This window comes from Ahaetulla prasina, chromosome 6 (genome assembly GCF_028640845.1).
Source record: "Ahaetulla prasina isolate Xishuangbanna chromosome 6, ASM2864084v1, whole genome shotgun sequence".
Lineage (NCBI taxonomy): Eukaryota > Metazoa > Chordata > Lepidosauria > Squamata > Colubridae > Ahaetulla > Ahaetulla prasina.
Window position 1 is genome coordinate 8,743,544 of NC_080544.1, and position 15,693 is coordinate 8,759,236.

The 15,693-nt window shown below is 43.8% G+C and overlaps 1 protein-coding gene across 3 annotated transcripts in view; it reads left to right on the forward strand.

Annotated features, from left to right (window-relative positions):
• The window catches only part of PRXL2A (peroxiredoxin like 2A), a 57,557-nt gene that overhangs the window by 26,695 nt on the left and 15,169 nt on the right, over positions 1-15,693 (forward strand). For 2 of the 3 annotated variants that reach the window (XM_058188863.1, XM_058188865.1), the window contains exons 2-3: positions 6,484-6,654; positions 9,507-9,601. In XM_058188863.1, coding sequence (XP_058044846.1) covers positions 6,486-6,654; positions 9,507-9,601 — 264 coding nt within the window. In that variant the 5' untranslated portion in view covers positions 6,484-6,485. Of the gene's footprint in view, positions 1-1,429; positions 1,451-6,483; positions 6,655-9,506; positions 9,602-15,693 lie in introns of those variants that run through there. The other variant, XM_058188864.1, reaches the window with a different exon arrangement.

Sequence of the window (15,693 nt, forward strand, 5' to 3'; positions counted from 1 at the left end):
AGACCTAGTTTGAGGCTTTGATGTTCCTCAGGATGTGGGTCATCGCAGCACTCGGTGGCATGAGTTCAGGTGGCCAGTTTTTAGTATTATTTGGCTTTCCTGGCTTTCGCTTCCTTAAAGCTCTCAAATACAAGCGCATGCAAACAGGAGACCGAATCGTATGTCTTGATCATATTGCAAGATCTAAAATGGACAGCTAACATCAAAAACATCATCAAAAAAGGACAACAAAGAATGTTCTTTCTGCGCCAACTCAGGAAGCTCAAACTGCCCAAGGAGCTGCTGATCCAGTTCTACAGAGGAATTATTGAGTCTGTCATTTGCACCTCTATAACTGTCTGGTTCGGTTCTGCAACCCAACAAGAAAGACACAGACTTCAGAGGATAATTAGAACTGCAGAAAAAATAATGGCTACCAACCTGCCTTCCATTGAGGACCTGTATACTGCACGAATCAAGAAGAGGGCCGTGAAAATATTTACAGATCCCTCACATCCAGGACATAAACTGTTTCAACTCCTACCCTCAAAACGACGCTATAGAGCACTGCACACCAGAACAACTAGACACAAGAACAGTTTTTTCCCGAAGGCCATCACTCTGCTAAACAAATAATTCCCTCAACACTGTCAGACTATTTACTGAATCTGCACTACTATTAATCTTCTCATCGTTCCCATCACCAATCTCTTTCCACTTATGACTGTATGACTGTAACTTTGTTGCTGGCAATCTTTATGATTTATATTGATATATTGACCATCAATTGTGTTGTAAATGTTGTACCTTGATGAACGTATCTTTTCTTTTATGTACACTGAGAGCATATTCACCAAGACAAATTCCTTGTGTGTCCAATCACACTTGGCCGATAAAAAATTCTATTCTATTCTATTTATCAGAATTATTTCCATTGTGGTTCTTTCATGGAGCCGAGCACATAGGCCGTTACTGGCTGGGGATGATAAGACTCAATTCAGTACTTTGTCTTTGGCAAACCGTTGTCACGTGGATGTGGTTGTGTTGTATATCAGGGCTCCAAAAACAATCCCTTTCTTAGCCTTCTCTTTCCCCACCATGCTAGGATAAGGATACTCACGATTGCCTGAAATTATCTTCCTTTTTATCAACGGGTGTGGGTATGCGCATGCATACATACAGATTAAGCCTATCAGGCATGAGTTTGCACATGAAATCCTCTTTGTTCAACATCTCAGACGATCCTCTCCTTCCCAGCTGGTGGCTTGTAACGTTGTGCAATCACGCCTTGTTTTGGAAGATAGCCCCAAGGGAGACTTTGATAGCTTCCAAGGTCTAGCTTCAGAAACGAATTCTGACTCAGTGTCCCCCTCTGGAAACTAGGTTGATGGAGAGGAGAGTTTACTTTGCTGGGAATCAGAAGGAAAAGTTCTCAAAGTGATACTTTGACTCACCCTTTCGTCCTTCCAAGGTGGGTAAAATGAGGACCCAGATTGTTGGGGGCAAGAGGCTGACTCTGTAAACCGCTTAGAGAGGGCTGTAAAGCACTGTGAAGCCGGTATATAAGTCTATTATTACAGGCTAACTCTGCCGACTGCCACCAATTTGATCCTGACCAGCTCAAGGTTGACTCAGCCTTCCATCCTTCTAAGGTCGGTAAAATGAGGACCCAGATTGTTGGGGGCAAGAGGCTGACTCTGTAAACTGCTTAGAGAGGGCTGTAAAAGCACTGTGAAGCCGGTATATAAGTCTATTGCTATCTGTCCATCCGTCCATCCGTCCGTCCATCTGTGGTGGCACAGTGGTTAGAATGCATTATTACAGGCTAACTCTGCCGACTGCCACCAATTTGATCCTGACCAGCTCAAAGTTGACTCAGCCTTCCCTCCTTCCGAGGTCAGTAAAATGAGGACCCGGATTGTTGGATGCAAGAGGCTGACTCTGTGAACCGCTTAGAAAGGGCTGTAAAACACTGTGAAGTGGTATATAAATTTAAGAACTATTGCTAAGGGCTACTTTTTCACAGAAGTTTGGATTCAGAAGCCCTGTGTTAAGGAGATGTCTTGGATCTACTCCTTTTGCACTTGGGATTCCGTGAAAGTTCCCTACACCTCCATGAACATGGGTGGTAGATTGGCTCGTGCAATGGCGGCCATCTCGGAGGAAATTTCATTCATTCCTGCAGTCCAACCTATTTCTAAAAGCTGAGGTGCCTTTCTGGTTTCTTGCTATTTAGTAGAAATCCAACTGCAAAATTCTTTTCTTTCCGGACAGGGATCAATTATCTATATTCTCGTAACTCCATATTAAATTATTTGCGATGTGCACAGATAGTCCTTGACTTATAACCACAGTTACACCCAAAACTTCTGCTGCTAAGCAAGACAGTTGTGAAGTGAGCTTTCTTGCCACTGTTGTTAAGCGGATCAACTGTAGTTGTTCAGTTAGTAACTCGGTTGTAAAGTGAAGCTGGTTTTTCCCATTGAGTTTGCTTGTCAGAGGGGATCACATGACCCCGGGACACTGCAACCGTCATAAACACATGCCACTTGTCAAGCGCCTTGAGTTTTGATCATGTGACCGTGGGATTGCTGAAACAGTCATAAGTCTGAAAACGGGTCATAAGTCCCTTTTTTCGATGCCATTGTAACTTTGAATGCTTATTAAAGCAGGGGTCTCCAACCTTGGTCCCTTTAAGACTTGTGGACAGGGACTCTGGGAGTTGAAGTCCACAAGTCTTAAAGGGATCAAGGCTGGAGACCCCTGCTTTGCTGGCTGAGGGACTCTGGGAGTTGAAGTCCACAAGTCTTAAAGGGACCAAGGTTGGAGACCCTGCTTTGCTGGCTGAGGAACTCTGGGAGTTGAAGTCCACAATCCTTAAAGGGATCAAGGCTGGAGACCCCTGCTTTGCTGGCTGAGGGACTCTGGGAGTTGAAGTCCACAAGTCTTAAAGGGACCAAGGTTGGAGATCCCTGCTTTGCTGGCTGAGGGACTCTGGGAGTTGAAGTCCACAAGTCTTAATGTTGCCAAGGTTGGAGACCCTGCTTTGCTGGCTGAGGACTCTGGGAGTTGAAGTCTACAAGTCTTAAAACCACCAAGGTTGAGACCCCTGCTTTGCTGGCTGAGGAATTCTGGGAGTTGAAGTCCACAAGTCTTAAAGGGACCAAGGTTGGAGCCCCTGCTTTGCTGGCTGAGGACTCTGGGGTTGAAGTCCACAAGTCTTAAAACCACCAAGGTTGGAGCCCCTGCTTTGCTGGCTGAGGACTCTGGGAGTTGAAGTCTACAAGTCTTAAAACCACCAAGGTTGGAGGCCCTGCTTTGCTGGCTGAGGACTCTGGGAGTTGAAGTCACAAGTCTTAATGTTGCCAAGGTTGGAGCCCCTGCTTTGCTGGCTGAGGGACTCTGGGGTTGAAGTCCACAAGTCTTAAAACCACCAAGGTTGAGACCCCTGCTTTGCTGGCTGAGGAACTCTGGGAGTTGAAGTCCACAAGTCTTAATGTTGCCAAGGTTGGAGCCCCTGCTTTGCTGACTGAGGGACTCTGGGAATTGAAGTCCACAAGTCTTAATGTTGCCAAGGTTGGAGACCCCTGCTTTGCTGACTGAGGGACTCTGGGAATTGAAGTCCACAAGTCTTAATGTTGCCAAGGTTGGAGACCCTGCTTTGCTGGCTGAGGAACTCTGGGAGTTGAAGTCTACAAGTCTTAAAACCACCAAGGTTGGAGCCCCTGCTTTGCTGGCTGAGGAACTCTGGGAGTTGAAGTCACAAGTCTTAAAGGACCAAGGTTGGAGCCCCTGCTTTGCTGGCTGAGGGACTCTGGGAATTGAAGTCCACAAGTCTTAAAGGGACCAAGGTTGGAGCCCCTGCTTTGCTGACTGAGGGACTCTGGGAGTTGAAGTCTACAAGTCTTAATGTTGCCAAGGTTGGAGGCCCTGCTTTGCTGGCTGAGGGACTCTGGGAGTTGAAGTCCACAAGTCTTAAAACCACCAAGGTTGGAGACCCCTGCTTTGCTGACTGAGGGACTCTGGGAATTGAAGTCCACAAGTCTTAATGTTGCCAAGGTTGGAGACCCTGCTTTGCTGGCTGAGGACTCTGGGAGTTGAAGTCTACAAGTCTTAAAACCACCAAGGTTGGAGCCCCTGCTTTGCTGGCTGAGGAACTCTGGGAGTTGAAGTCACAAGTCTTAAAACCACCAAGGTTGGAGCCCCTGCTTTGCTGGCTGAGGAACTCTGGGAGTTGAAGTCACAAGTCTTAAAGGGACCAAGGTTGGAGCCCCTGCTTTGCTGACTGAGGGACTCTGGGAGTTTTGCTGGCTGAGGAACTCTGGGAGTTGAAGTCCACAAGTCTTAAAACCACCAAGGTTGGAGGCCCTGCTTTGCTGGCTGAGGACTCTGGGAGTTGAAGTCCACAAGTCTTAAAGGACCAAGGTTGAGACCCCTGCTTTGCTGGCTGGGGAATTCTGGGCGTTTTGCTGGCTGAGGACTCTGGGAGTTGAAGTCCACAAGTCTTAAAGGACCAAGGTTGGAGATCCCTGCTTTGCTGGCTGAGGACTCTGGGAGTTGAAGTCACAAGTCTTAATGTTGCCAAGGTTGGAGCCCCTGCTTTGCTGGCTGGGGAATTCTGGGAGTTTTGCTGGCTGAGGAACTCTGGGAGTTGAAGTCCACAAGTCTTAAAGGACCAAGGTTGGAGACCCCTGCTTTGCTGGCTGAGGACTCTGGGAGTTGAAGTCCACAAGTCTTAAAGGGACCAAGGTTGGAGACCCCGGCTTGGCTGGCTGAGGGACTCTGGGAGTTGAAGTCCACAAGTCTTAAAGGGACCAAGGTTGGAACCCCCTGCTTTGCTGGCTGAGGGACTCTGGGAATTGAAGTCCACAAGTCTTAAAGGGACCAAGGTTGGAGACCCCTGCTTTGCTGGCTGAGGGACTCTGGGAGTTGAAGTCTACAAGTCTTAAAGGGACCAAGGTTGGAGACCCCTGCTTTGCTGGCTGAGGAACTCTGGGAGTTGAAGTCCACAATTCTTAAAGGGACCAAGGTTGGAGACCCCTGCTTTGCTGGCTGAGGGACTCTGGGAGTTGAAGTCTACAAGTCTTAAAGGGTCCAAGGTTGGAGGCCCCTGCTTTGCTGGCTGAGGGACTCTGGGAGTTGAAGTCCACAAGTCTTAAAGGGACCAAGGTTGGAGATCCCTGCTTTGCTGGCTGAGGGACTCTGGGAGTTGAAGTCCACAAGTCTTAAAACCACCAAGGTTGGAGACCCCTGCTTTGCTGACTGAGGGACTCTGGGAATTGAAGTCCACAAGTCTTAATGTTGCCAAGGTTGGAGACCCCTGGTTTAAAGGGAGAAAAGAAAAGAAAAAGGCACCGACTTCAGATGGTCTTTAGCGCAGTAGAAGAGAATGACATTACAACCACAACTTTTACACAACAGCATGTACAAGCCATTTCTATAACCATAAGCCTATCAAGTTAACAAAAACAAATTCAAAGTTTCTTTCTTTTTTTTCTCACTGCAAGCACAAAATCCGGAAACAATTTCAGAATAAAGACAAAATTAGATATATTCTCTCCTTTGGATGAACGAATCAATTTGACCATCACTGCTTCTCTTTGCTTTGGGGAATAATATAGCATTTTTATTTTTTTAACCCTAAAGGGAGATTATTTTTTTTTAGTTTTGGTATTTTACTAATTATAGGTCCAATTAAGTCCATCAAATCTCTCCCTCCAGTTTTATCCTCATGCAGTGGACCTTTTTTTCTTCTCTTATTTCGAAATCTAATCAATAGTATTTTACAGACTTTGGAAATTATTCAGCATTACTTAAAGAAACAGAGGACACGCATTTACCTGCTCATTTTATAAATACAAAACTTCCTTTCAGTGAATATATCAAACTTTTAAAATCTGTCCTAATTAATTAGACATTCCAATTTAAGTTACTCCTTCCAGCTCATCTTATAATATAATATATAATATAACAACAGAGTTGGAAGGGACCTTGGAGGCCTTCTAGTCCAACCCCCTGCCCAGGCAGGAAACCCTACACCATCTCAGACAGATGGTTATCCAACATTTTCTTACAAATTTCCAGTGTTGGAGCATTCACAACTTCTGCAGGCAAGTCGTTCCACTTATTAATTGTTCTAACTGTCAGGAAATTTCTCCTCAGTTCCAGGTTGCTTCTCTCCTTGATTAGTTTCCACCCATTGCTTCTTGTTCTACCCTCAGGTGCTTTGGAGAATAGTTTGACTCCCTCTTCTTTGTGGCAAGCCCTGAGATATTGGAACACTGCTATCATGTCTCCCCTAGTCCTTCTTTTTATTAAACTAGACATACCCAGTTCCTGCAACCGTTCTTCATATGTTTTAGCCTCCAGTCCCCTAATCATCTTTGTTGCTCTTCTCTGCACTCTTTCTAGAGTCTCTTTTTTACATCGAAATCTTCATTTCCTTTCTGAAATTTTAAGGTATTTTGGGCAGCTGAGGTGACTGGTGTTTTCTTCATTCTCTAGAGATGTCTCTACCGATTGACCTCTCCATAGCAATGTGGACGCTGGGACTTGGCGCCATCGGGGCTGCCGTGACAGGGATGATCCTCGCCAATACTGATTTGTTTCTCCCGAAAGCTGAAATGGCCTCAACGGAATTTCTGGAAGAAATTGATCTGAAGACTCTGGGCCCAGGTAAGACCTAGACGGAAGATCCTTCACCAGCTCCTAATTGCAAATTATAGAAATGCACTGGATTTTGACAGCAGCCGGGATTGTGTTTGCTAAAAATTGGAAACATGAAAAATTCCCATTGCAAGATGAAATTATTAGGAAAATGATGGACTGTGCAGAAAGGAGTAAAGTGACATTAGAAATTAGAGAACAGGAAGAGAAACAATTTTACAAGATATGGGATCTCTTTTATCAATGGTTAGAAGGGAAAATATGTTAAAGAGTTTTAAGAAAAGTTGAATAAAGGAAAATGTTAAAATTATGTAATTGAGTTTAGGGAAGGGAATTGAAGATGTATAATATTAATTTAGAAAAGCTGATTTGAAGAGAGAGAATGAGATGTTATAGTTCATTAAAAGAGTAATCGATTATAGTGTTGAGATACATATCAGACTGATAAAATACAAGATTAGATAAATTAATCGGAATAAATATGGCGAGCTGCACAAAGGATTGGTGATCAACCCACCGACGCAATGTACTTGAATTGAAGATGGTTTTATGTATGTTTGTTTTTTTAAAAAATAAAAAAAAATTACAAAAAAAGAAAGAAAGAAAGAAATGCACTGGAGAGACAAATTTACTTTTTTCCCGGAGTGAGTAAAGGGATAATAGCAAACCTCATGTCAGCGTTCCAAGGAACACCCCCAATGAAATAAAGCTTTGAGGATTGAGGTTCCTCAAAGTTCCAATTTATTAGAGATGTCATGTTGGCACAAGCTGGGAACGTCGGGACAAAGTGGGCCCATGGTGATCATGTAAGTTGGGGAGCAGATAGCGCTGGCATCCACAGGCCCTGGACCCACCCCTGGCCAGGATAGAATCCCCAGCCTGGGGGGGATAAATTCCACAAGGGGTAGCATGAAGGCAGGTTGACGAGGGCTGGATACGGGACGACATCCAGGTGATCGCTCTTTCGGTCCCATCTCTGGAGTTGGATCATGCTGCCAAGTTTTCCTGGAATCCATCTCCCTGGACCGAGCGCCTAGGCTTTGCATCATCTCTGCAGCTTCAAGGCCTCGTTCCACGCCTTCAGAAGGAGAATACTGGGTCTCGATAAACCTTCCAGTATGTGCTCCCATGGCTCCCTCTGCAATCTCCTCTCTCTCTTCCATCTTCGCTGAGTCTTCGCACCACCCAAGTTTTAGGCTGGTGCTGGGGCTCAGCACCCCATTCAGCCCCCTTTCGGGGTGCTGCTTAGTTATTTAGGAGACTCAGCGACACCTCAGATTTTACTTTGCTAGAGAGATGTAGAGGTGGAAACATTCCTCACTGAGAAAATTGTCTAGAGGTTCCTTCCATTTGTGTGCGAAGTTTGTTTTTTTCAGAAAAAAGCACCCCCTTTCCCCTCAAAATACAAGAATGTATACAAAAATATATTCCCTCTTGTGTTCTTAAAATCCAGTTGTGGTCCTGTAAGTCTAAATATTCTCCCTCATCCAGGTCATGGTTGTCCCAAAGGTGCTTTTTGAAGAGGCAACTGGACTTTCTGGTTTTGTTTTTTTTCTTTGAAGACGTTTCGCTTCTCATCCAAGAAGCTGAAGAAGCTTCTTGGATGAGAAGCAAAACATCTTCAAAGAAAGTCCAGTTGCCCCCTGAAAAAGCACCTTTGTGGTTCTATAGTTTGGGAACTCAGAAGGTGAGGCTTAGTTTGGAACATAGTTGAATTTCCGGACTTTTAGAATTCAGGTGTTCGTCCAAAACACCCTGCAGGAGAAAATAAATGCAAATGGAGTTAAAATAGCACAGACTTTCTTCCACTTGCTGTTCTTCAACATATTGGGTTACAACTCCTGGTGTCGTGTCCCACTCCTCCGCTTACGGCCGGGTCAGGGAAATCCGAATCAGGCTTGCCTCTGCAGCTCTGCCCAAAGTCCTAGCAAAGTCCTCAGAGCAGGCAGGAGACCAGAAAGTGACTTCAGCAAGATAAGTTCGACTTTGCCTGACTCAGAGACTGCCAGAAAGCAGATCCTTTATATAGGCCATGGGGTGTGGCTCCATGACTCAGCACTCATTAAGGCCTGCCCCTCCCTTCCTTCTGTTGCCTCCGCCTATCCAATCTTCTGATGCGAGGATCACTCCAATCAGCTGTTGGAAGTAAACTTTCCTCAGGCTCACATGCTGTGGAGGAGGGGGAGGGGTCTAGCTGCTCCGTTTGCCTGGGCATGGAGCCAGGGCTGGGGCCGGGGGATGCCCCCTCCTCTGCAGCTTGTCTGGGCATGGAGCCAGGACTGGGGCCGGGAGGCATACATTCCTCCGTGTTCGGGAGCAGATAAGCAGACCCCGGCTGCAGTGAGAGCGGACAAGACACAACACCTGGGAAGCATGGCTCAAACTGACCCAAACTGATAGAAGGCATCAAACTGACCCAATAGATGGTAACAGAATGAACTGTCTCCAGATCATGTCTTCATGATTTAAGGTACGCTTTGATTGATCTTGAAAAGCTAAGCAGAGTCGGACCTGCTTAGAACCTGGATGGGAGAATCTCAGAGTTACAGGCTAGAAGCAAATATGTGTAGCTCAGGATTGAATTGTGGGGTCCTTGGTGCTTTCTGAGCTTGGTTGTTTCCTAAATAGCATCATCGGTGCTAGCGGTCCTAACCTTGATGATGTTATCTAGTTGGGTAATGAAACGTTTGCAAGAAAACAACCAAACTTGGAAAGTTGAGAAAGCATCCATGTAGAAGGCAGAATCCAGTCACTTCCATCTCGGCTGCTAAAACAACAATCTGGAATTCTCCATAAGTTTACCAGGATGTGAGCACGATTTAAAGGAGCTTCACTTTATTTTTCCTTCCCTGGACCTCAAGGAGAACAGAGAACGTTCAAAGCCAAGGATCTGTGGAAGACGAACGGTGTGGTCATCATGGCGGTGAGGCGGCCTGGATGATTTCTGTGCAGAGAGGTAATGTATCTTCTCCAGTAAAATAGATTCTAAGAATTGGTTGAAACCGGCTGCCCTGTTAACTTGCCCATCAGTTTTATTTATTTTATTTATTTTATTTATTATTCAAATTTTTATACCGCCCTATCTCCCGAAGGACTCAGGGCGGTTTACAGCCATATAAAAACATAAAAAACATAAGAATAAATACAAGTTAAAACATTTTAAAAAACTTATTACATTAGGCCAAATTTAAAAATATCGATTAAAATAGTACAAAACCCCATTTAAAACTAATTTTTAAAAACTAAACCCTAGGCCAGCCCCGCACAAATAAATAGATGTGTCTTAAGCTCACGGCGGAAGGTTCGAAGGTCAGGAAGTTGGCGCAGTCCTGGGGGGAGCTCGTTCCAGAGGGTGGGAGCCCCCACAGAGAAGGCCCTTCCCCTGGGTGTCGCCAGTCGGCACTGCCTGGCGGACGGCACCCTAAGGAGTCCCTCTCTGTGGGAGCGTACGGGTCGGTGGGAGGCAGTCGGTGGCAGCAGGCGGTCCCGTAGATACTGTCTTTGGACATAAACCCTAGCTTGGGTGCCTGAATTTTCTGAATGCTAATCTACCAACAAGTCTCGCCTAGACACAAAAATGCAGTCATAACACTCTAGCAAAACTATGCTGTGATCTGGTGCTACCTGCAGGAGACTTATAATAGAATCACTAACAATAGAAACTCATAATGCAAGAGAAGGTAATTTTCCATGTTAATATAGGTTACATTTCAAAACGCCTTGTTTAATGAGAGTGGAATGTTTTATGTATTAGTATCTAGGCCATTTATCCAGTTAAACAGAGTTTTAATTTTTTTTTTAAATTTTTGAATTTATACCCCGCCCTTCTCCGAAGACTCAGGGCGGCTTACACTGTGTTAAGCAATAGTCTTCATCCCTTTTTTGTATATTATATACAAAGTCAACTTTTATTGCCCCCAACAATCTGGGTCCTCATTTTACCTACCTTATAAAGGATGGAAGGCTGAGTCAACCTTGGGCCTGGTGGGACTTGAACTTGCAGTAATTGCAAGCAGCTGTGTTAATAATAGACAGACTTAGTCTGCTGAGCCACCAGAGGCCCTAGAGTATTCGTTAGTTGGAGAAAATCGGATTTTCCTCCTGTATAAGGTCTTAAATGGCAGCTAGTCATTACATGATCCAATGTTTGGTGAGGAGAACCATAGTTACATTCAGGAAAGAATCCTCTGCCCCATTTAAACAGACTTGGCACATGCCATGCATGGTGCAGATCCTATACAGATCTACCTGAACAGGTTAGTAGAACAGTAATAGCACTTAGCCTTCTACACCACTTCACAGGGCTTTACAGCCTTCTCTAAGTGGTTTGCAGAGTCAGCCTCTTGCCCCCAAACAATCTGGGTGCTCATTTTACCAACCTTGGAAGGATGGAAGGCCAAGTCAACCTTGAGTCAGCCAGGATCGAACTTCTGGCGGTGGACAGAGACAACCTGCAGTACTGCATTCTAACCACTGCATCACCATGGCTCTTTATGAATGAATGAATGAATGAATGAATCTAAAGGACAGCTTTCTGAAATGAAGGATCAGCATTTACAAGAAAGGAAATAGGATCACTATATAGGAATAGAATAGATCTACAGGAGAGGAATAAAGCTAATAGCAATAGCACTTGTATACCGTTTCATGGTTTTTTTGCAGCCCTCTCTAAGCGGTTTACAGAGTTAGCCTCTGGCCCCCAACAATCCGGGTCCTCATTTTACCAACCTCAGAAGGATAGAAGGCTGAGTCAACTTTGAGCCAGCCGGTCAGGATCAAATTGCTGGCTGTAGGCAATGAGTTAGCCTGCAATACTGCATTCTAACCACTGCGCCACCAGAGCTTAGAAATGGTTAATAAAGTATATGAGATGTGGGATAAAATATTTTATTGGTCTTCAGTAGAGGTGTGAAACTTGAATGTGCATTGGACCGTGATGTTAGTTGGTCTGGTTCTGTTGCAAGAATGTTTTTCTATATCCAGCCTTGGGTAGGTATTGCTTTGGTTTAGATCTATTCATTCAGGACTGTATTTATATTGAGGTAATCCACCCACTGTTTATAAATTTTAAAATGAACGAATGTACCTTGAACTGGATAAAATGTAGCCTAGCTTGCATAGCAATAGCACTTAGACTTATATACTGTTTTTACAGCCCTCTCTCAGTGAATTACAGAGTCAGCCTATTTGCCCTTCCAACAATCTGGGTCCTCATTTTACCAACCTCGGAAGGATGGAAGGCTGAGTCAACCTGGAGCCTGGTGAGATTCGAACTGCCAAACTGCATTCTAAGTACTCTGCCACCACGGCTCAGACTTTTGATAAAACCCATGAGGTTGTAAACAGTCGAACCTTATGGATGAGTAGAACATGGACGGAGGACATGTCTCCAAGTTGATACAACTTGGCTCATGATCTTCTTGGCTCAGGAGCCTTCTCCGTTATCACCACCTTGTGCGCACAACATGTGAACATTAAATCCAGCTTGTGTGCCCAAGTTCTTGGATGATCCAACCCACCTGAATGACTCTGCCTCCAGAAGCTGTGGATGCGTCATAACTGGAGGTTTTTAAGAAGAGATTGGGCAGCCTTTTGTCTGAAAAGGTATAGGGTCTCTTGCTTGACAAAGGGGTTGGACTAGAAGATCTCCAAGGTCCCTTCCAACTCTTGTTACTCTAGGCTAGAAAGCAAGGCTTTTTCCAGTAATAGGTTTAGTAAGATTTATTGAAAGAGGATAGAATAAGATTATGGAAATCTCAGCAACTCATTTGATCTGGCGTTTGAAGCAGATACTTTGTCCTTTATTTATAATTCTCCTGTGAACATGATTAGAAGTTTGTTCCATTCACTGAGAATGGAGGAATGTTCAGTTAGTTAAAATGCAAATCTTTCTCTGGTTTCAAACATACCATTATATCCTGTGTTCCTTAGCTGCCAATCCTTTGGGCAGCGAATCAGAAGGAACACAGGAGAACAAAGCTTTTAAACATTTCTAAATCTACATTTTTTTTAAAAAACACCTGGCAGGTACAAGGAAATTGGACAAAAATAAAATGACAAAGAACAAAAGGCTGTATAATCTCTAGGAGCACAAAAGACAGAGAACGGGGATTTGAAAATATGGAACCAAAAAGAAGGAACGGTGCAGCTTAGCAGAGACGGCAGCTTATTAAACTGGAAATAGGCCAGATACCTAGCGGGATGACTGGTTTGAACTGGCTTAGCAGGAGTTCTTGATATAGGTTCACAGTCATGGACAATGCCTGGAAGAGCTGCCCCAGGGAAGAGGGGATTAACTATTCTGCAAAGACCTGAAAGCAGGGTGGAACCTTGTTAAAGAGACACCCAACTTCAAACTTCTTGGCAGAACAACTATAGAACAGCTGCCTCCCAGAGTTATGGATGTTCCATCACTGGAAGCTTTGAAAGAACTATTAGACAACATCTCTCCAGGATGTCTCAAAGGTGCTTTTTTTCAAGAGGCAACTGGACTTTTTTTTTTTTTTTTGAAGACGTTTTGCTTCTCATCCAAGAATCTTCTTCAGCTCTGACTGAATGGTGGGGAATGGAAGGATTTATATTCCTTACAGACAGCTGGTCATTTGCATTCCTTCAGAGAGTCGTTGAGGCCATGTGTGTCCTTTCACTGTTGTCCCTGTGCCTGTGTTCAACATGGATAGGATAGGATAGGATAGGATAGGATAGGATAGGATAGGATAGGATAGGATAGGATAGGATAGAGAATAGAATAGAATAGAATAGAATAGAATAGAATAGAATAGAATAGAATAGAATAGAATAGAATTTATTGGCCAAGTGTGATTGGACACACAAGGAATTTGTCTTGGTGCATACGCTCTCAGTGTACATAAAAAAAAAGATACCTTCATCAAGGTACAACATTTACAATACAAATGATGGTCATAGGTTGCAATTTAACCCTTAATGATAGCAACAAAAAGTTACAGTCATACAGTCATTCACAAGTCATACACTCTTAAAAATATCACCAGCTATGGCAAACCTCCTTCCCAGGCTGAAGGTAATCAACAACTGGCAGATGACCTGAATGAGTTTTAGTGCAGGTTTGAAAGGAAACTACAGCCACCTATCTCCACAACCCCCATCTCAGACACACCAACAACAGCCAAGCCTCCTACAACTGACCCCATTTCATTGGGTTCACAACCCCTAGTGATCACAGAAAAGGAAGTGCAGGACCTATTTCACAGACAAAAGCCAGGAAAAGCTCCAGGCCCAGACAAGATAACTCCTTCTTGCTTAAAAGTCTGTGCTGACCAATTGGCCCCCATCTTCACCCATATTTTCAATAAATCACTAGAGATGTGCTATGTTCCTTCTTGCTTCAAACGTTCTACCATCATCCCAGTGCCGAAGAAGCCCACCATTAAGGAACTGAATGACTACAGACCAGTTGCTTTAACATCTGTAGTCATGAAAACCTTTGAAAGGCTAGTGCTTTCCTACTTGAAAACCATCACGGATCCGCTGTTAGACCCTTGCAATTTGCATACCGAGCAAATAGATCAACAGATGATGCTGTTAATATGGCTCTGCATTACATCCTACAACATCTTGAGTCTCCAAAGACCTATGCAAGGGTCCTTTTGTAGACTTTAGTTCAGCATTCAATACTATCATTCCAGACATTCTTCTAACTAAGCTAAACCAGCTACAGATACAGGAACATACTGGTAAGTGGATCACAAGCTTCCTAACAAACAGGAAACAGCAGGTGAAGCTAAGCAAGATCACATCAAACACCTGTACAATTAGCACAGAGGCCCCCCCAAGGCTGTATGCTCTCCCCACTTCTCTTCTCTCTGTATACCAATGACTGCATCTCCAATGATCCATCTGATAAGCTACTGAAGTTTGCAGATGACACAACAGTGATTGGTCTCATTCGAGACAATGACGAATCCGCATATAGACGACTAGCCTTGTGGTGCAACCAAAACAATCTGGAATTGAACACACTCGAACGTAGAAATGGTGGTAGACTTTAGGAAAAACCCTTCCATACTTCCACCTCTCACAATACTAGACAATACAGTATCAACAGTAGAAATCTTCAAATTTCTAGGTTCTATCATATCGCAAGATCTAAAATGGACAGCTAACATCAAAAACATCATTAAAAAAGACAACAAAGACTGTTCTTTCTGCGCCAACTCAGTAAGCTCAAACTGCCCAAGGAGCTGCTGATTCAGTTCTACAGAGGAATTATTGAGTCTGTCATTTGCACCTCTATAACTGTCTGGTTTGGTTCTGCAACCCAACAAGAAAGACACAGACTTCAGAGGATAATTAGAACAGCAGAAAAAATAATTGCTACCAACCTGCCTTCCATTGAGGACCTGTATACTGCACGAATCAAGAAGAGAGCCGTGAAAATATTTACAAACCCCTCGCATCCTGGACATAAACTGTTTCAACTCCTACCCTCAAAACGACGCTACAGAGCACTGCACATCAGAACAACTAGACACAAGAACAGTTTTTTCCTGAAGGCCATCACTCTGCTAAACAAATAATTCCCTCAACACTGTCAAACTACTTACTAAATCTGCACTACTATTAATTTTTTTCATAGTTCCCATCACCCATCTCTTTCCACTTATGACTGTATGACTGTAACTTGTTGCTGGCAATCCTTATGATTTACATTGATATACTGACCATCAATTGTGTAGTAAATGTTGTACCTTGATGAAGGTATCTTTTCTTTTATGTACACTGAGAGCATATGCACCAAGATAAATTCCTTGTGTGTCCAATCACACTTGGCCAATAAAAAAATTCTATTCTATTCTATTCTATTCTATTTATAAGTGGAAAGAGATTGGTGATGAAAATGATGAGAAGATTAATAGTAGTGTAGATTTAGTAAATAGGTTGACAGTGTTGAGGGAATTATTTGTTTAGCAAAGTGATAGACTAGACTAGACTAGACTAGACTAGACTAGACTAGAATAGAATTTTGTATTGGCCAAGTGTGATTGGACACACAAGGAATTTGTCTTG